Below are 20,392 nucleotides of genomic sequence, written 5' to 3'. Positions count from 1 at the left end.
CAGCTGTCCCGGCTGCTGCCACCGAGCGAAGCCGCGGGGCTGTCCCGGTGCGGCGGGGCGGGGGCGGGCGGAGGAGCCGCCCCTCCGCGGGCGCGGAGCTATAAGGGCAGCGCGGAGCTATAGGGACAGTATAAGGGCAGCGCGGAGCTATAGGGACAGTATAAGGGACAGCGCAGAGCTATAGGGACAGTATAAGGGCAGCGCGGAGCGGGGCGCAGCAGGCGCCATGGGGAACCGGGTCACCCGCGAGGATTTCGAGTGGGTCTACACGGAGCAGCCCCACACGCAGCGCAGGAAGGAGATCCTGGGTACGGCGGGGAGCCCGGGAGCGGCCGCGGCGGCTCGGGCAGCCGGGCTGGGCTGCGCTGCTGGACGGGAGGGGACGGGACGGGCGGAGCGGGGCCGGGGGTCCGCGCCGGGAGCGCAGGTGTCGGTGCGGCTCGGGCTGGCGTCCAGGCTGCGGAGGGCGAGTGCCGCAGCCCGGTGGGATGTTGGGTGTGCACCCCGAGGAGCGCAGCGCTCCCAGCACTCTGCCAAGGGAGGCAGCGACGGGGATGCCGGGGCTGAATCGAGCCCGGCTGTGCCGAGCCGGGTCACGGGTGGCAGCGGGGACGGGGCGGCAGGGGCTGTGCCCAGCGCCCGCCTGCCCGCACCGAGCCGGGTCAGGGCTGGCAGGGGCGGCAGGGGCTGTGCCCAGCGCCCGCCTGCCCGCACCGAGCCGGGTCAGGGCTGGCAGGGGCGGCAGGGGCTGTGCCCAGCGCCCGCCTGCCCGCATCGAGCCGGGTCAGGGCTGGCAGGGGCGGCAGGGGCTGTGCCCAGAGCCCGCCTGCCCGGACCGAGCCCCGGCAGCGGCCGCTGCCCTCGGTCGGGGGTGCGGCGGCCCCGCCGGGTGTGCCCCGGGCGCGGGCTGGGAGCGCTCCTGCGGGCACGTGTTCCCTCCCGGGGCCTGGGTACAGCATGGAAGTAAACGGCGTGCGGGTCCGATCTGCTGGAGAACAATAGCAAATCCCGCTGCTTGTCGGGGACAAGGTACACTCCTGTATTTTCGTGCTGTACACGCAGCGCTTATCTGCGCTCAGGAGTGTGGTGGGTCGGCAGGCTTGTTTTTGTGGGGGGGTTTGGGCTATTCCGAAGATCGTTTTGGAGAATAACTGATAATTCAGAATTGTCACAGAGTACTGTTGCGTATCTCCTAAAAGTACATTTTCAACTTTTTATTAATAAAAAAGATTTTGATTTCCCCCCCCCTCTTTTCATTTGGGTGGGTTGGTCGTTTTGTTTTCTTCCCTCTAATGAGTAGGGTGAAGTTTTGAAAGAACTTTTATAAAAAGGCAGTGGAACTTTGTCTCAGTTGCTGCACAGGGTATATAGTAATTAGATGCAGTTCTTTCATTCCCCCACAATCTTACAGATTAATCCAGGATTAATCTAAATTACAAAAACATTTCCGGTATAGTTGCAGTGGTGGAATATCCACGTCCAGGTTTGAATGGCATCCAAGAATATTTTACTATGTAATCATGATAGTCAAATTACATCAGTATAGCAAATGATGCTTCTTGCTGTTGTGCTCCTCGTCCCTTCAGTCAAGGGACTACATTTTGGTGAGCTAAGGGTGGGAGGGTAAGTGGAGGGTCTCTGCCCTTGCTGCTCACTTGTGGTTTTGGTTGTGCTGTAGAATGGAGAGTGGAAACCATGATGGAGTTGTAAGGAGGTGCTTGGACTCCCTTGTTGCAGCAAACTCTTTTCAGGACTCTTCAGCAGCACGCTTGCAGAGGTGTTGCCCACCCCCTCTTTGAGTTGAGAACAAGCAGTTGGAATCAAGGTCCATCTCCTTCTTTACAGCTTCCCCTGCCCCAGCTGTGGGAGTGGAAGGAAGGGCAGAGAGAAATACAATATGGAAAGAGAGATACAAGTGATCTGTGTCTGATAAGGCAGAACGGACTATAAAGCTAGTGTCACAAGTACCAAAATGCTACCAAAAGTTACTGAAACTATCATAATATATCACACAATACTTCTATAATGATCCTCACTCTATTATTCAAAGCCTAAGTCACAGAGTATCTAGTTATCAAAGTGTCTGCTAAGCTGGAGTACAGCAAGAATCTTAAATACATATGAGCAAATATCTATAAAAATCCATGTATTTTACATTTTTGTGTGCAACAATGCCTTGGGGACAGCATTCCATGCTGGGAAAGAAACTATTTCCTTCCCAATAGGTTAATGATTTAGTTGCTAAGCACTGAAACTTGATTGTTCTCTGGGCTGCGGCTTTTTAAAATGTTAGTCTCTCTCAGGCATGGCTACTTGGATTTAAATACCAATGGAAATTATCTGTTAGGAAAAAAAAAAGGGCCAACTGACAAACACATAAGGCAGTTTCTTTCTACATAAGTGGTGTTTCCTGGGCTGTTGTTCCAATATGTTCCTATAGAGCATCTGACAGATAAAAAAAGTTCGTCATAAATTTGTTTGTCCTGGCTTAAGAGTTCATAGCCCAGGTGTCTGCAAGGCTTTTGTAGTCAGTGACTGTGTGTGAATGAGAGCTCCCTGAGTCCAGTCTCCCTGCCATGGGCAGGGACATGCTTTGCTAGCTCAGAGCCCCATCCAACCTGTCCTTGAGCACTTCCAGGGATGGCCCATCCCAGCTTCTCTGGGCAGCCAGTTCCAGTTGGCCACAGAGCTGTGAGCAGTGTTTGTCAGCTGGGCTGGCTGGAAATTGGCTTTGTGGCAGGACACTGCTGCACTAGATGAGGGTTGCCATTCCTAAAGGCTGTAATTATACCAGCAAATAGACCAACATTTTGCACAAGGGAGAGGAGATATTGTCTCTCTTATCTCTTTGTAGTCTCTAGGTATTAAAATGTAGCTTGTGCTTAGTACTGTCTGTGTGCAACTGCATCTGACTTAGAGTGGAGGAGATCTCTTGCCAAGCTGGCACTTGGACCCTGATCACGTTATACATGTTCCTGAACACGTTATTCACGCTTTGCAGTTTATGAAATGGAATGGTTTCATTGCTATTCTCTCCCTGTCTTGTTTATGAAAAGCCTGTTCCTGCCTTGTGTCAGGACTGGGATTTGTGTAATGCTGCAGTAAGCTCTGTTAGGGAAAGATCTGGTTAAAAACTTCCTGATGGAAAAGTTTGTTCATCTAGATCTGCTTAGCCTTTCTGTATAGTTACAAAAATGCAATTAGATATAACTAAGAGAGGGCATCTAGTAGAAATAGGATTTCTACTTTTTGTCAGTAAGGATTTCTTGGACTGAAAGACCTGAAGAAACTTTGCTCTTGCTCAGGGGGAAGTGTTGATGTCTTTTCACTCTTGACAGATGAAAAAATCATTGCTTAAATGCAGGTAACACCATAACCATACAATGTCTGGTCATTTCACCTGCAAACAATTTCCCAAGTGCAAGCAATGAGCAATATGTTGTGACATGGGAAGAGTGAGATCGTATTTGTGCCATGGGCAGGATCTAACTTTACAAAATTAGTGTAAGTTAGACAGAAAATGTCTTGCCTCACAGGATCCTTAGGGAAGCATTTGTTTGCTGCTGAGGATGAGAGCTGAATCAGTGTTGCTCAGGATATACCAGGAACATCTGAATATGATCTAACATACAAGAATGCTTAATAGTTATGTAATTAGTTTTTTGACAAGTTATTTTGGAGTGGAGATGGTGTGAGTGTTTTCTATGTACTTTATCCTGTAGGAAGGCTGAGAAGTTAGCTCATGGGGATAGGTATAACAAAATTAAAAAGTCAAAATGCATTTTATTTTAGTATTTAGCTGATCTGAGTATAGTTCCAGATCTGGTCTCTTATTCAGAGATTAATCTGCTCTTTCTTCCAGCTGTCTCTTTTTAAATCCCACTTTTATGGAAATTCTGATAAGTTGTACCTACTGAAATATGCAACATATTATGTCCCTAGCTTAAATCACAGCTCTGAATACATGTGCTTCTGGCGAAGAAACGATGTTTGCCCTCTCTGCTGCAGTGGGGCACAGTGCTGCCCCTGACTGTGAGCACCCTCTGATGAGCACCCAGGAGAGCTGCTGTCCCAGTGCTCATGCCACTCCCCTGTGGGCATCACCTTTGAAATAAATCACACGGGCAGAAAATCACTGATTTAGGCATTTGTGGTCTTCCATGGGAAATGTATTAAGTACAACCCAAGGATCCAGCTTAGTCCATATTGCAGATTTTTGTTTCAGAAGGAGCTGGAAGCCCTCCTTCTAGCATTCCTACATCCTTTTGCTCTGCACTAATAAACAAATGTAAGCAAGCAGGTTACAGCTGCTGGCATAGTGATGTGCTGACATCATCCACCTCTATTGACACCAGCAGAGTGGCACCACTGCTTTCTCTCTACTTTTCCACTACTTTCCCTCTGGTGGCCACTGCTGGGTGGCCCATTGCCCTTGGACCAGCTAGCACTAAGGTATTTAGAAGCTCATGGGTGACAAAGACACTTGTCCTTTCACAGTGGACATATAAAACTTCAGTGTAATTAGCTGGGCCAAAAATGTTTCTTATTTTGTGTAGCAGAGGGGCTTTTTCACAAGAGACTCTGAAAAACCAGAAGGTGTTGTCATGTATGTTGTCCTCTGTGTATCCTACCTGTGTCTTGACTAATGCATTGTTTGAATTAATAAAAGAATTAATAATAGGGTCATATGATATATTGAGTACCAGGTACATCATCAACTAGATCAGGTTGTTCAGAGCCCCAGACAACTTGTCCTTGAACGTTTCCAGGGATGAGGCATCTGCAACCTCTCTGGGCAACCTGTGATAATGTTTTACCACCCTCATTGTAAAAAATCTTTTCCTTATGTCTAGATTAAATGTCTCCTCTTTTAGCTTGGAACTGTTACCCCTTGACCTATCACAACAAGCCCTACTAAACAGTCGGTTTGGCTTCATTCCTGTAAACCCCCATTAGATTTTGAAAGGCAATGAAGTGTTCCTAAAGCCTTTTCCTCTCCAGGCTGAACAGCCTGCATTCTCAACTCTCTCAGCCTTTCCTTACTGGACAGGTGCTCCAGCCCTTTGACAATTTTCAGCCCTCCTCTGGACTTGCTCAAACTCATCCCTGCCATTCTCTGGGGATTTGGGTGTGCTGTGCTTTTATAAGTAGGTTTTTGAGCTGAGCTGCTACAAGGCAAAACACTATGATGTCAGTAAACTCTCTTCCTTTGTTTTGTGTATTTATTTGGTACAAATACCAGCTCCAGCGTAGGACATGGAGCAGTAAAGCTTACATCCTGTGCCTGGTGTCTCTTTTATCTGTTGTGGCAGGGACTCATAATCAATACAATGCAGTCCAGGACAGCAGTATCACAAATTTTTTTTTTCCTACTTCCCTTTAATAAACCTTCTAAGTGACTTATGCTGAGGAGTGTGTCCACTTTGACTGTATCAGTATGCTGCAAGGAAAAGGAAGGAAAATTAAGAAATGAAATTTCTTCACTTTTTACTACTAGTTTCTCATGGATGTGGGCAAGGCTGCTGCTTCTTTAAACCTCCATCACCACTGTCTCTGTGGGCAGCACCTCCTCTTGTTCACTTTCAAATCCCATGTGTACCAAAATATGCAAGTGTGCAGTATGTGGTGTCGCATCAATGAGAAATTGTGTCTGGTGCCATCACTGGGTTATCTCAGGGACAGGATCAGTAGGACAGAGGATGAATAAGAGCTCAGAACAAGGTATTTGCTGTCTCCTGAGGAGGAGGAACAACAGGACCTGGCAGCCAATGGCCTGTCCAGGAACAATTGCTCCAGCCCCAACTGAGGATCACTCTAGGGCTATGGTGAGTGCTTTGGATCTCCAGAGAGAAGCATCAATGGAACAAAATTAGTCAGATTAATTTGTCAGTTTAGGCACTTGGTGAGTGAGACCTCCCTCTCAAAAGATGTGTAGAACAGTGGAGTCATCTCTGCGAAAAGTTAATTCAGTAAATGGGTTGTTTCAGAATTATGAACCCTTCTGAAAATACACTTGCAGCATTTGTTCTCTCTTGACTTGTAAGAGTGGGGAATGCTGTCTCACCATCATGGAGCTGTCTGGGCAGAGTTACTGACTACATTTACCTATTGTACTAAAGTGTCTGTGCTGCTTTGGCAGAGTGCTGACCTCAGAGACAGAAAAGTCATCCTTGTGCACTGCTGTACATGTACACCAGTGTCCCCACCCTCTCAGCAGGACAGTGGCTCAGTCTGGACAAGAGCTCAGACTAGAAGCAGCACACATGGGTAACCTCTCTGCTGGCCTGAGCTAACAGACCTCCTCAGTGGGCTGGAGGCTGGAAGATGTGCTGTGCAGACACCACAGCAGCTGGGTCTCTCCTGTTCTCATTGAACTGTAAAGGACAAAACTTGGTCCCCTTGCAGTCACATAGCTGCAGGTGTTGTGTCCTGTCCTGTCTTGTGTGTCCATGCCTTCATCCACCTTTCTGCCCAAACCATGGTTTCTCTGTGAGGAGAAACCTGAATTTTTCCACGCCATGGTTTCATGCCTTTATCAGTATTAATGATAAACAGCCACAGTACTGTGGTTTGACTAGTATGCAAAAATTTACTGTTGGAGTTAATCATGTGTTGAATTTAATATTAAACCCTGGCAAGTTACTTAATAGCTGTCACCTGTGATAAGTGCAACCTGCCTGCATTGCTGCTTGCACACACCTGCTCTGGAACATTTTAAATGGAATCTGCAGGCCTTGTTGGCTGCCAGAGAAAGAAATAGGTCAAAACCTTCCATTATTTTCAAATGACAGTGTGAAGCATCTCTAAGCAATTTTCCCATCCCATTAAAATTTCTTTTTTGTTTTTTTTTTGGAGGAGGTATCATTGTCGCCTCAATTTGAGCAGGCTGAGGAGCAGATTTGGTTGTTTTACATTTCATCTCTTCTGGTCACTGCAGTAACTTACCTCTACCAGCCACATCATCTGACAACATTTGAGGTGGCTTGGCTTATTAAAGCATTTTCTGGCTTTTGGACAGATGCCCCTAAGAATGAGATTAAGCTACATAAAACTGCATGCCTGGAACAGTCTTTCTGACCAGGCTGTTATATTCTTGTACTTCAGAGTAAACTTTGCATAAGCAGCACTCTGTGTAAAACTAAAGTACCTATTCAGGTACTAGAGAATAACTTTTGGCATGTTAACTTTATTGGTGTGAAAAATATAATTTCAAGAATGGTGAAAACCGCAACAAAAACAAAACAGCAAAACAAAAGAATCCCTGGAGTTTCTGGAGATTTTTGTCAAACTTTAGAAAGAGATGAACTTTCACTACAGCTTTCCCAGCACTTAGGAAATCTCTCTCTTGCCTGAATACTCCTCATGGTGACCTTGGCCTCCTTATCCTCAGAAGATTTGAGTATATCTCCTTTGTCCTCATCTTCCACAGCACTTTTCTAATCTTTGTAATCTCTAATTTCTGTCAAGATGAGCTGAAGTTGGCCAAGAGGCTCAAGGGTTGTTGGAATGGTTGCAGAGCATGAACACATTAACCTGCTTCTTTAAGTAGCACTTCATCTTTTTGACTTTCTGTAAACTTCTCAGGGTTCACTTCTACAAAAACCTTCTCTGCATCCAGCACTCAATATCTGCCACTGCTTTCAAGGTCACATAAATTACATGTATTGTCTCCAGCCTCTGTTTATAGTAGACACAGCTGCATAGATGCAGATCATTGTAATCTTGATTTTATTGTATTGGTATTATACTGGGACAGTCTTGTGATGTTTACTTTACTATTCATAAAATGGGCCCATGAAACTCACAGGGACACTGTGTAACCTCAGGGTTCAGAATGAGTGACTTCTCTATGCACTTATCTGTGTAAGCTGCAATTACTGAGAAATGCGAAGTATGAGTTAAAGGAAGGAGGTCAGTACGTGGCTAGAAGCCATAAGGCAGCAGCAGAAAGAATCATGTGCAAGTTAATACTGGAAGTGAGAAGTGTGGCTTTGCAGAGAGGAGATGTGAATCAGTGAACAGCACCTAGAGGATCAGCTGTACTCTGTATTTTAGTTTATTTTTAAAGGACAGATGGATGGCTGGTGGGACTGGAGATCAATAAGCTGGTCTTGGCCTGATATGAATCAGACTTGCAGGCCTAGCCCAGGTCTCTGCTGTACTGCAGTATTTGTGAGGTCTCATGAACCTGTAGTGTGATAATCTATGTGGCTTTTACACCTGCTTTTGGTATGTGACATGGGACCAGAGAAAAATTTGCCATGCCATACAAAATCCTGATAATATTACTGACTTTACTGTGATGTTACTATGTGTGAAGAGTTGTACCTGTTGTGAGCACTGGTAAACACTCAAACAATTAGAAATTTTTTTTAAATGCTGTGTTTGTCATCTAACCACAGAGCAAAACCTGGCGAGCCTGTTGCTCAGCTCTCTTCTCTGCTTGTGTGTTTGAAACAGCAGTGTGAAAAGGGCTACAGAGAAAGCAGTTGTATCCCTTTAGTGGAAAATAACATCTGAGCAAAACACAAAAGGACATAAAAAACCTTAAAAACATGACAGAAGGTGTTTCTTAGAGCTTGAGTCCTGTGGGATTTGGGATATTACTCCTCATCACTGTGAAGCAATGTTCATTGTGGGAAAGGCACATTATGCCACAGAGTGACCATCAGGGTATTTTTTTATATGTCTATGTATATCAATATCAATCAGAACTGGACATGATGCTGGAACTAGTAAAATTTTCACCATAGTGGCAACCCTACTTTGGAATTAACATTTTATAAAACCAGGGCCTCAAACATAGTGTGATAAAACCAGAAATCACAGTGGTGATTGTATTTGCCTAATCATGTCTAACCAAGTTTTTCTCTGCATTTTTCCCTTTAGCAAAGTATCCAGAGATCAAGACTCTGATGGGACCAGATCCACATTTAAAGTGGATTGTATCTGGAATGGTTTTCACGCAGCTTCTGGCGTGCTACCTGGTGAAAGACTTATCTTGGAAATGGATTTTCTTCTGGGCTTATGCTTTTGGGGGTTGCATCAACCACTCGCTGACCCTGGCCATCCATGACATTTCCCACAACGTGGCCTTTGGGAACAAGCAGGCCAGGTGGAACCGATGGTTCGCAGTCTTCGCCAACTTGCCCATCGGCGTCCCCTACTCTGCCTCCTTCAAGAAATACCACATTGACCATCACCGCTACCTGGGAGGGGACAGCCTGGACGTGGACATTCCCACAGACTTTGAGGGCTGGTTTTTCTGCACGCCGCTCCGGAAGCTGCTGTGGCTGTTCCTGCAGCCTCTGTTCTACAGCCTGAGGCCGCTCTATGTGAACCCCAAAGCAATCACACGGATGGAAATCCTCAATGCTCTCGCCCAGTTTTCTATAGACCTCATCATTTACTACCTGTGGGGGCTCAAACCTGTTATTTACCTAATAGCAGGTACTATTCTTTGCTTGGGTCTTCATCCCATTTCTGGGCACTTCATAGCAGAACACTACATGTTCCTGAAAGGGTATGAGACATACTCTTATTATGGACCTCTGAACTGGCTCACCTTCAATGTAGGCTACCACATGGAGCACCATGACTTCCCCAGCATTCCTGGATGCAGGCTGCCCATGGTAAGTATAGTATGAGATGAGTGAGTTGGATTTTTATTGAAGCTGCTAAAATGTGTCAAAGAAAACCCTTCAAATCATAGCAATTGATGAATTTAAGAAAAAAAAAAGGGGGGGAAAAGAGAACGGCTTTTCTGAATTTGTTTCTAATTAATTTTAAGCCAGAGATTGAGAGAAACAGCTGTCAAACTGCTGCAATACTTAGTTTATTTGATGCAAACTAGAACATTTGATCCTCAGAGGGCTTGAGGAATACCTTTTGCATGATAAAATCCTCCAACAAGGCTTTAAATATCTTGATTTACATCCCTCAGCCACTAAGTTTCGACTCTGAAAGTTTAAAGACCCATCTAAAGGGAGGCAGGTGGCAATGGCTACTTTAAATTTGTCTAATGATCAATCTGTTAACTATATTGCTTGATTAACATCAAAGAAATTTTTTCTGGTTTTGAGATGACATAATTTTTGGGGCATGTTCCAGCCTGACACAGGTAGCACTGGAAAATAAAGCCGCACTCTCTGAGACTCCTTTCAGCTCTCCTGCCCCACCCACAGAAACTGAGGAGGCCTGGCCTGTCGTTGGGAAAGCACTGTGGCTTTCCTCCTTTGAAAGGCAAACCCCTTTTTGTTTATTGTTACAGCACACCACAACAGTTTATGTTTTATCAGCTGTGGGAATCAAATTTGCAAAGCCCAGGTGTCTAGGAATGGTTTTCCATCTCCCTCCAGGTGCAGAGCTGCTCTTGTGTGTTTTGTGCAAGGGCTGCTCAGCAGGTGCTCAGTGTTGGAGGTACGTGACTCCAAGGATTACTCCTGCACACGAGTTCTCTGACGTAACAGGAAGGAAACACCTTTGTGTGGCCTGATGCAAAGTGTGGAATTGCTGCTCAATATCCACATGAGGTGGAGGGAGAGCCTGAGGCTCAGGAGCTGTGACCTCCCCACCACTACTGATGCCATGTACAACTGCTGTGATGGCTTACCTGGGCAAACCCTGCTGGGTGGGCTCATGTTCTCCATCACAGAAACACTCCCTGGGAGGAGATTCAAATCAATAGGAGATTTTCTTGTGTAGAAGGGTGTGGGAAGCCTCTATATAGCCTGCAATTGTGTTCCATTCACTCCTTTGCTGCTGGAGGTCTGTCCTGGAGATGCTGCCTGCTCCTGGTGAGGCCCAGAGGAGCTGGTGCAGCAGCCCACACTTGGATGTGGAGCTCTCCTGTGAGGCCCTCCCATCCCTGATACACATGATAGCTCAGTGGGGAAGTGCATGTTCTTGGCTCTAGTTTCAAATGTTCAAACTTGTTAGATGGGCTTAGATACTTAGATTACCAAAGTGAAAATAGAAGAGAAGGAGGTTAGCTCAGTACCCTGCACAAGGGAGGTGAGTGACTAATTGAACTTGCTGGGACTGTTGCTCCAGCCCTGACTGGGACCTGAAAAGCTCTTCTCCACCCACAGCACATATAGTTCAGCCTAGTTCCTTGAGGCAGTGCAGCAGCTGGAAGTGTCTGCCCTCCTGCATAAAGAGGATGGAGTTATTAGCTGAATTTCATGGGCTTGTGCTCATGTGTGTTTTGCTCTTTGGCAACTGAGACTTGCCCTGCTGGTGGAGGAGAGAGCAGGCTTGTCAATCACTGCTGCCTGACAGAACTATATGGAATACTTGGAGTCTGGTGAGAGATCAATTACAAGTAAAAATTCTATTAAAAAGAATTCTATTTTAAAAATTTCTATTTTCTTTGGCAAAACAGTTCCCGTAGAAAATCCTTTGACCATTAAATAAATTGGTTACTCTTTTCTGCAAAATGAGAAAAAAACATCTTTGCCCCTCTGATGTAAAGAGATAAGGAAACAGATCCTCTCTGATTAACTTTAAATCTTGAACTTCCTAGTAGGTAAGACACTTTACCTTCCTCTACTTTGCTTAACCTCCTGGCAAATTCCTCACTCAGCAAAAAAAATTTTTTTTTTCAGTTTTAGTCTCTTAGACACTTGAAATTCTAATAGTTGCATTGTGTAGTATGGATGAACTCTCAGCAAGACTATTTTTATTTTTAATTATTGGCAAGTAGAAAGTGGAGGAAATATCTCTATTTTTAAAGATCTATCCTGCATGATTGGGATCAGGGGAGAAATAGGATTTGAGAATAACTGGATCTTAATCTTGGAAAGTAACTAGCTTTTCAGCTTGCTTATCAGGAAAGTAAATTCAGTGTTTTCCTTTGTTACAGGTGTGTCATTCAGAACATTCTGAGTAATGTGTTTGCCACTAGAAAGACCTTTACCCTATGACTGTGACAAATTTGAAAGAGGAAGAATTAGGCTGTGCTCATAAGCTTATGGATATTAAAGATGAGTGACATGGGTGTGCAGTAAGAACTTGTCCCACTAGTGTAATGAGAGATTGCACAAGAGACCATGAAATTTAACTGTGCAATGAAGGCCCTGCTCTAAGAAAAAACCCTGTAGACTTAAGAATAGATTAGTCTTTGAATGAAGTCTTACAACTATAAAATATTGCAATGTTTACCAAATGAGTAAAGAGATTCATTCTTCATTGTCTGAATTGTCAGAGTATACTCATGGAGAGAGGAGATTGGAGAAGGAGGAGGAACTCTATTAGAAGCTGCAATAAAAGCAGCAGTGTTACCAGGGGCAAACTAGTTACTCATTAAGCTTGTGGGAAAAGGAAAAGACATGGTATGAAACCAGATTTATTAGACAGACAAGACTGGAAAACATGGTAGATGTGCTGGTTTTGAATTGCAGATTTCATTAACCCCATGATGGCCAGGAGGGCTAGTTCCAGTGCTCACCAGCCTTTGGTGGGGATGTAGGACTATAGAAGGAACTTGTAATAAGCCTTTGAGCATTCTATATGTAATTTTGAGCTTTGTGTCATAAGGATCTCTAGCTTCTGTATAGCCCCAGGACAAGGAGTGTGTAACAGCCATGCTGAAATACTAGGCTGCATTTAACTTTTGTACTTATCAGATATGAAGAGTATGAGTAAGGTCCTCTCACTGTGCTCCACAAGCACCAGAACAAAAATTTCAGTCCAAAAGATGTGATTTCTTGCCCTGCCACCTTGACCTACTTGAAGAAAAGCCTCCATATACCATGTGCCAAGTGCCTAGTAATTGTCCTGCAGACTTTGCAATCTCTTGTTATTTATCCATGATAACAGAATCACAGAATGGGTGAGGCTCAGCCTCCCTACTCAAACAGGGTCATTCTGAAGCACATGGCACAGGATTGTGTCCAGATGGTTCCTGAATATCCCCACTGAGGGAGGCTCTGCACCCTCTCTGGGCAGCCTGTTCCTGTGCTCAGTGACTGCACAGTGAAATTCTTCCTTATGTTCAGGTGGAACATCTTGTTTCAGTTTCTGCCTGTTGTACCTTGTCCTATTGCTTGGTAGCACTGAGAAGAGTCTGGATCCATTCTCTCGACACCCACCCTCCAGATACTTAAAGATATTGACGTGGTTCCCTCTCAGTTGTCTTTTCTTGAGGCTGAACAGGCCCAGCTCCATCAGCCTTTTCTCATTAGAGAGATGCTCTGGTCCCTCAATCAACTTTGTCTCCCTGCACTGGACTCGCTCCAGGAGCTCCATGTCCCTCTTGTACTGTGGAGCCCAGAACTGGGCACAGCACTCCAGATGTGCCTCAATTTTCATTTACAAACTAGCAATGATTTAAGACTTACAGTTGAGATTTGTAAGGAAGAAGGCAGGGAGGAATTGAAGAAAATGGATCACCTACAATGCAATATATGGAGATCTTGAGGAGCAGGATTTTGGGATACTTAATTACAGTGCCATCCTCTTTGAGACAATCTATGATCTGGCCACAAAACTTGCTACCTGGAAACTGCATCTACAGGTTTTGTACTGTAACATAGAGCTGACTCTTCCTGCCTCAACCATACTAATAGATATAGAACCATTAAGGCTGAAAAAGACCTCCAAGATCATTGAGTCCAAACTTTGATCTGATACTACCATATCAACTAAACTATAGGATGAAGTGCCATTTTGAGTCATTTCTGGAACCCTTCCAGGGGTGACTCCACCACTTCCTTGAGCAGCTGTTCTGATGTTTGACAAGTCTCATGAAGAAATTCTTTCTGATGTCCAACCTTCTCCCTTGGTGCAGCTTGGGCCTTTTTTCTCTTGTTGTGCTGCTTGTTGCTTGGGAGAAGAAGCTGAGCCCCACCTGGTTACACCCTCCTTTCAGAGCATTGTAGAGTGATAAGGTCTCCTCCAAGCCTCCTTTTCTGCAGGCTAAACAACCCCAGCTCCCTCAGCCACTCCTCCTATGATGTTGCATTTAAAAGGGAGCCTGCATTAAACCCCAATTACTGCCCTCCCACTATCCAGTTTTTCTGGTAGATAAGGTGATAATTCTGTTTCATGTGTGGAGATGCTGAAAGAAAGAATGAAAAATGAGATGGTTTTGCTGGAAAACTTTTGCATAGATCTCTTATAAAAGAGAAATATATTTTAAAATTCTTTCCTGCCATGTGCTAGCAGGACAGGAACATGTACCTACCAAACTTCCTTCTTTTCCATAAGATCTTTCAGAAGTCCCCCCTCTAACTGCTTCATTATATTTTTTATTTTCTCCATTTCTTATTGCATATTTTCTGTGCATTTCATACCGTTGACCTTGCAGTGGTGCAAGTGGTGCCTCCTTCCTGCACCAGGTGCTGCTCGTGTTTGCAGAAGCTATTGGGCTGAACATAGGCAGGCTGCTTATTGGCCTCTTCTCTGGGCCATTTTTAACTACTTTGTCACCACTACTTTTCCTTTGGAGCCTTTGGAGCCAGAGGACACAGCCTGAGCTTCCTTGGAGCTGAATTGGTTTCTGTGAATCTCCAGCCTTCTACTTCCATGTGCAAGGGGCAATAGAGGAAAACTTCCTGAAGCTCTTGTTGTGGTCAAAATATAACATGGTCAAGAGCTCTGCAGGATAATGTAACTACTTAAGAAAGCATGGTCTGGTTCAGAGAGCAAGAAGTACATGGGGCCCTGGGGAAGGGGGGAATGGTAGACTTGCTATATGAACTTGGGTAGTGTAGATGAGGGCTAAACTACAGTTGAAAGGCAGAATTTCTAAAATGGAGGCAGGAAGGAAGGTCTAAGCAATCGTGTGCTAGGAAATTACCATGTCAGAGCTAGAGTGAAGCTTTTGAAGCTGGGTATCTGAGCCCCCCTTTGTGTTTGTATCGGGCCTCATGAGTAACCTCCATTCAAGGGAGCTTACTGTTCAAATAGTCCTCCCTCTCATCCTCTGGCTATTTCAATTACCCAGCTGGGAAAAGGGAGTAATACCCAGATTAAATTATTTCTGACTGGGGTTACAGAAGGAGCAGAGAGAACCAAATCTACTTCTCCAGAGATCTTGGAAACCTGGAAATCACCTCTCTTCCTGCCATTAACAAATATCTCTAAGGATAAATCCTGATATTGTCTGAATATAATTGAAAATTAACCATTGAAAATTAACTACTTTGAAGTACAAACCAATGCTTTAAAGCAGGATAGAGAAAATGATTATGAAGTTGGAAGTATTCAGTGAAAGACAGAATACAGGTAGACCTGAACTGAATCTTCCACCTCTAGGACAGCACTACCATGCCAGGAGCACCAGGGGTGTGTAAGGGACAGAGGTAAAAGATTTTAATGACTCTTGAACATTATCCAACCTATTTCACAGAGAAGTGTCTGCTAGGAAGCTGAATTAATGAGGTGATTAGCAGGGAGCCATGCCAGTTTATAATTTAACTTTCACTGGAATTCTTACCTTTTCACAAGCAGTTAAATGCTGTGTTGAGGTTGCCCCATTACACCTCAGTGGTGATGAGACCCTCTTCCTGCATGGTGATTTCTGTGTAACCCTTTCTCTCTTCACTGGAAGTCTGCTCTGTGCTCAGTGTAGCTGGCTTTAGAATTCTTCAGGGTTTTAAAGAGAGAAGTCATGCTGTCCAGCAAGACAAACTGCTCTATTCTAGAGCTTTGTTTGTCTAAGAGGTGGAGCTGCCATAAAACCATGCCCAAGCAGTCCTGTGCAAGTGTACTACAGTTAACAGATTCTGCTGCTTCATAAATGTGTTCAAAAAGCAAAGCATCTAGTTGGAGCAGGAATAATAACTGATAACTTGGGAATCCTCACAGTCCCCTGAACCTGCCAGCTTTGAAACCTCTTTGTCCTCTGGTTCTGGCCTAACTCCCACTACAATTACCACCCCAATGATGCACAGAGTGCTTCTCTGATGGCAACAGTCCTTAGACTTTGAGAATTGTAACAGGGATGAAATTTTATTAGACTCGTGATCTAATAATGAATCTCACAGTATTTTTAATATCAGACTGAGGAGAACAGACCACCCCTGCAATTTTCTTTGCCTGCTGGAGGAACCCATCTCTTGGATTTGCATCATGGTAGCAGAATTCAGGAAACAAAGCGTAGGCAAGGCTGTGTCTGTCATTTTCTCACTTGTTAATTCTCTCTTACCCAGAACTCTCAACAGAAGAATATTACAAGTGGCAAACAGGGCTTTAAATATAGTGTGCTGGAGTCTTGGCAATTGATAAAGTGGATAAAGTATCTCATTGTGGAGATCCCACCACCTCTGAAGTGACACAAAATAGTTCTGACTGAAGGCAGCAATCCACTGCCTTTCAAATTATGACTGTGAGGCAAAACTTAGATCAGAAATCTGTTGAGTATCTAAATGCATTTAAGTACATCTCATTTGGCTGAACTTCAGAAGCTCACAAGCAATAACAAGTAACTTCAGGTAATGGCTGTGCTATCAGATCTGAGTGTGAAGGTTGAAACACACCTGACTCTGGGCAGCCGAACACTCATTCTCTCTCTTCTTCTTCCAGGTGAAGAAGATTGCAGCAGAATATTATGATAACCTCCCACATCACCAGTCCTGGATTCGAGTTCTGTGGGACTTTGTTTTTGATGACACTCTTGGTCCTTATTCAAGGGTTAAGAGACTGTGCAAGCTGGCAAAGGAAAGCTAACGGGGCAGCTCCTCCTGCTTCAGTGGTGTGTGTTTGTTCATTCTCATGACTTCAGTTTTCTGCAGAAATAGAAGGATCTTTGTGTGTTCTGAATTGAAGTTGGTGCATGCTGCTTATGCCAAGAGGATGGGTGTGAAAATGAAGCAATTTTAGACAACCGATACTTTTAATAAAGGATATTTGTATATGCAACCCTCAGAACCTAGATTAGAGTGAACTGTGATTAGGTGAACCTTTGATCTAGGCTTAGAATTAACTTCCTAGGACACATGTGCCTAAGCCTGAGTTTTAGCTTTGTGGGGGGAATGTTTGTTGTGTGTTATGTGTGAACATGTGTGTGTGTGTAGTTCAGGACTGGTTTCTCTTGGTGCCAGATTGGAGTAGATGCTCTGTGTGCACAGGACTGTGGAAGCAGGGAAGACTGGCACACAGAAGTAAATGATACTCCCTGGAAACACAAGGGTGCTTTTATCTCAATGTCTTGTCCAATCTAATATCTTCTGATAATTGCTAATAGCAGAAATTTTATATATGCAATGGAATATGTTTATATTTTTGTACATCTGTAAGATTATTTCAGGATGCTGTTTGATCTTTATTCTAGAGCTTTCTCTAAACCTTTTTTGAATGAATTGCTATTCTTGGGATATAATACTATTGCTAACTGAACTGTGGCAAGGAAAAATCCTTTTTTTAGAGTTCCACCTACTTCCTGATCAGCAGCATCGATGTGCCTCTGAGGAACTGGGTGGTCCTTTCTCACTCACCATTTCAAGAGTATTCATAACTTCATGTATCTCACTCTTTTCCCTACTGTAAGGGGAAAAGGAGAGGTTCTAGTTTTAATTTTTCCTTGCCAAAGCTATTAGCATTCCTGGTCATCTTTCTTGGTCTCCCCTATATTACACCCCTTTCTGGGCATGGGAATTAGGAGTACGTGTCAGTGGAGACATGGAGGTGTCTTCATCTTTGTGGTGGTATTTCTTCCTAGCTGCTTTCAGAATAATGGGAATTCTTTTCCTCTGTCATTCAAGGGGCACAACTTGACATTTGGGAAGCACACGATACTCCAGCTATGCAAAATTGCCTCTGGTGGTGTTAAGGGCATGTACCTGGAACATGGAGATGGGGTCGTTTCTCTCTCTGAATCTCTTTCTTGGTGCTATTGACATTAACCTTCATCTCTCATTTCCACCCACTGGCATACTAAAATCTTCCTGCTTGTCCTCTCCAATTATAAACTCCTGGCTATCCTCAAGAATTCTGTATCATCCAAAACCTAAATCAACATAACCTTTCTACAAGCAGCACAATATCTTGGGAGTCAGGAATTCAAATGCCATCTAGTAAATTTCCTCTACCATGGAAAGCTGGCAAATTATTTCTGTCCTTACAAAGTGGTTAAAAGAGAGAAATTATAATTTATATATAATTGCCCTGTAGCCCTCTAACAGTTTGGGTTTTTTCTTCTGGAAATCCGTGGCTGCAACAAAAAAAAAGATTATTGTGCAGCGTCATTGGTCCCTCAGAGTATCAGACCTGGCAAGCCTGATTTCCTCACTGAACACGATTTTGTTCCTTCCTTCAGCAGCACTGGATCCAGGGAGCCAATCTGTCTGTTCACTGGGCAGCTGAGCTAACCTGCAGCCATTTGGGTTCCTCCTTCATTTCCCCATTCTCCATTTTTCTCACCCATGTGATTTTGGCAGTTGGGTAAATAAATACCCAGGCTTGCTCAGCAGATCCTTTGTAACACAGGGGCTGAACATCAGTTTATTTACTACCACTGTTTTGTGCTTTTGGATAAGAAGAGCAAGAATGAGTCTTCTCCCAGCACTTCAGCCTCTACTGATCCCTCAGTGATGAACATACTTAAGACATTATATCTGAATTATTAAAGCTGCTTTTCTCCCAGAGGAAGAGGTGCTGCTGTATCAGTGCTCATGTCAGGGAATTTCAGATTTTTATTAATTTACTTCAGAGTTGCTGGCACTCTGATCACATATTCAATTTCCTGTGTCTTTAGCAGTTGTTCCTCAACTCTCTTGTCCAACTTAATAAGTTAATATAAAAACCACAATAAAGATTATGCTAACTTCCTCAATATGACTGCTGTCCTTATCCTCTTTTATGAGTGACCTTGTGCTGCAGTTCCCTTACTCAGCTTTCATGATCTGGTCACCCATTTGCTGTGGACTACTAACCTAGCCTGACACAGAGGCTCTGGTGTAAGTGAGCCAACCAAAACTCAGCTGCTTCTTCACCTGCCTCCCATCAGTATTTCCATCATGGTCCCAGCTTGCTTAGCCTGGGCAGCCCCACATTCCTCCTGCTCAGCACTGTCCATCCCAGCAGGAATTGGCTGGAAGGATGCACTGCCTGCAGGTGTGCAGTGTGAGCTGAGTTCCAGCATTTGGGGTGCTGCTGGAGAAGGCTGTGATCCTGTCCTCTCCATGGGCACTTGTCTTTGCTACTACCAGTAATGTTGGCAGGAGGAGTTTTTTTAATAACCACAGGGCATATGGGTCTGAGTTAAAAGTGTGTTAGAGCTATGTAAAGTTTTATTCCTTTTGCTTAAAAATTGATCCAGATCTCCTTCATTGTTTGGGCACACTAAGGCTGTGGCAGGTGCTGTGTGATAGGAAGCATTGGAGAGTGATGTCCCCTTAGATTTCTGCTGTGTAAGATGCCTGTGGCCTGCCCTGTTGCAGTGGCTCCACAAGCCCAGGATGAAAGGACACCCTTTTCTGCAGAGACAGCTGGCAAACTGAATTACTGGCTGGGAGGAGAGAATCCTCTGGTAGTGCCACTACTGGAAATAAGCCACCTTGCACATCCTTGTCACTGGGGCTGAAGGCTGGGAATTGGCACAGTGATGCCAGGACTGCTCACCTGCCAAGCTCCACCTTCCACCCCAAACACTTTGCCCCCAATATTTTGTCCCTGTTCAAACTTCAGCTTATTATGTTGTAATTATAAGAGGCCTGCAAAGGTAATTGAAGAAAGTAAGAAAATCCCATTTACAGCAGCTAGCTGATGTTAACACAGGGGCATGCCATATCCAGGCTGTACAACATGGTTATTCCTGACCTTAGGCAGAATGCCACATTCCAAGGAAAAACATGAACCATGCCAAGCACCAACCTTCAGAACCTTAATCAGGATCATGGGACAGTTTCACAAAACAGATGTGATCTTGAAAAGCAGCAGTTTTGAAGAGTGCTTGCCATTATCAGGTATGCCATTAAATGGGTTTATAATTAGGAAATGCATGAGCTACTGTAAGAGATTTATGCAACAGATGATGCATACTGATGCTTGTCTGGGTTGCTCATACTGGGATAGCTCCTTCTTGTGGTCCTGGGGTGTTGCAATGTGGTGCACATCAGTGTCTGCTTGCTTTAGTTCCCATGTGGAAATCTTTATCTTGCTATTTAACCTCTCTCTTGCCTTCAGCTGGCATTAAACAACTAATAAACATCAGTCTCAGTCTGGAGCTCACTGTTGCATTAAACTCACATTTCTCCCATTTCTCCCATACTTAACCTACAGTATAACCAGACTCTGAAAAAGATTCATTTGTAAAAGGCATTTGGATTGCTTTGAAGAATGCTGAAGAACACCCCAAAACAAAACAGGTAACATTTTACAGCTGACTGCCAAACAGGATCCTTGCTGCCTCCTCTGCTGGGTCTCCTGCCTGCTCCACCAGCAATGGGAC

At 44.3% G+C, this 20,392-nt stretch overlaps 1 protein-coding gene across 1 annotated transcript; it reads left to right on the top strand.

Annotated features, from left to right (window-relative positions):
• The first annotated feature begins 99 nt into the window (after positions 1-99).
• DEGS2 (delta 4-desaturase, sphingolipid 2) lies at positions 100-18,779 on the top strand. The gene is made up of 3 exons (XM_059475299.1): positions 100-308; positions 8,890-9,632; positions 16,528-18,779. The coding sequence occupies exons 1-3, from the start codon at positions 227-229 to the stop codon at positions 16,669-16,671; spliced, it is 969 nt and encodes a 322-aa protein (XP_059331282.1). The 5' UTR covers positions 100-226; the 3' UTR covers positions 16,672-18,779.
• Positions 18,780-20,392: the final 1,613 nt, after the last annotated feature.

The sequence above is a fragment of the Ammospiza nelsoni genome, chromosome 6, assembly GCF_027579445.1.
Source record: "Ammospiza nelsoni isolate bAmmNel1 chromosome 6, bAmmNel1.pri, whole genome shotgun sequence".
Taxonomy (NCBI): domain Eukaryota; kingdom Metazoa; phylum Chordata; class Aves; order Passeriformes; family Passerellidae; genus Ammospiza; species Ammospiza nelsoni.
The sequence above is the reverse complement of the archived record's forward strand: the minus strand, read 5'-3'. Positions and strand labels throughout refer to the sequence as shown.

Coding starts and splice junctions, on each gene's coding strand:
- DEGS2 (XM_059475299.1), top strand. CDS start 227: ATGGGGAACCGGGTCACCCGCGAGGATTTCGAGTGGGTCTACACGGAG. Junction 309..8,889: donor GCGCAGGAAGGAGATCCTGG/GTACGGCGGGGA, acceptor TTTTCCCTTTAG/CAAAGTATCCAGAGATCAAG. Junction 9,633..16,527: donor CTGGATGCAGGCTGCCCATG/GTAAGTATAGTA, acceptor TTCTTCTTCCAG/GTGAAGAAGATTGCAGCAGA.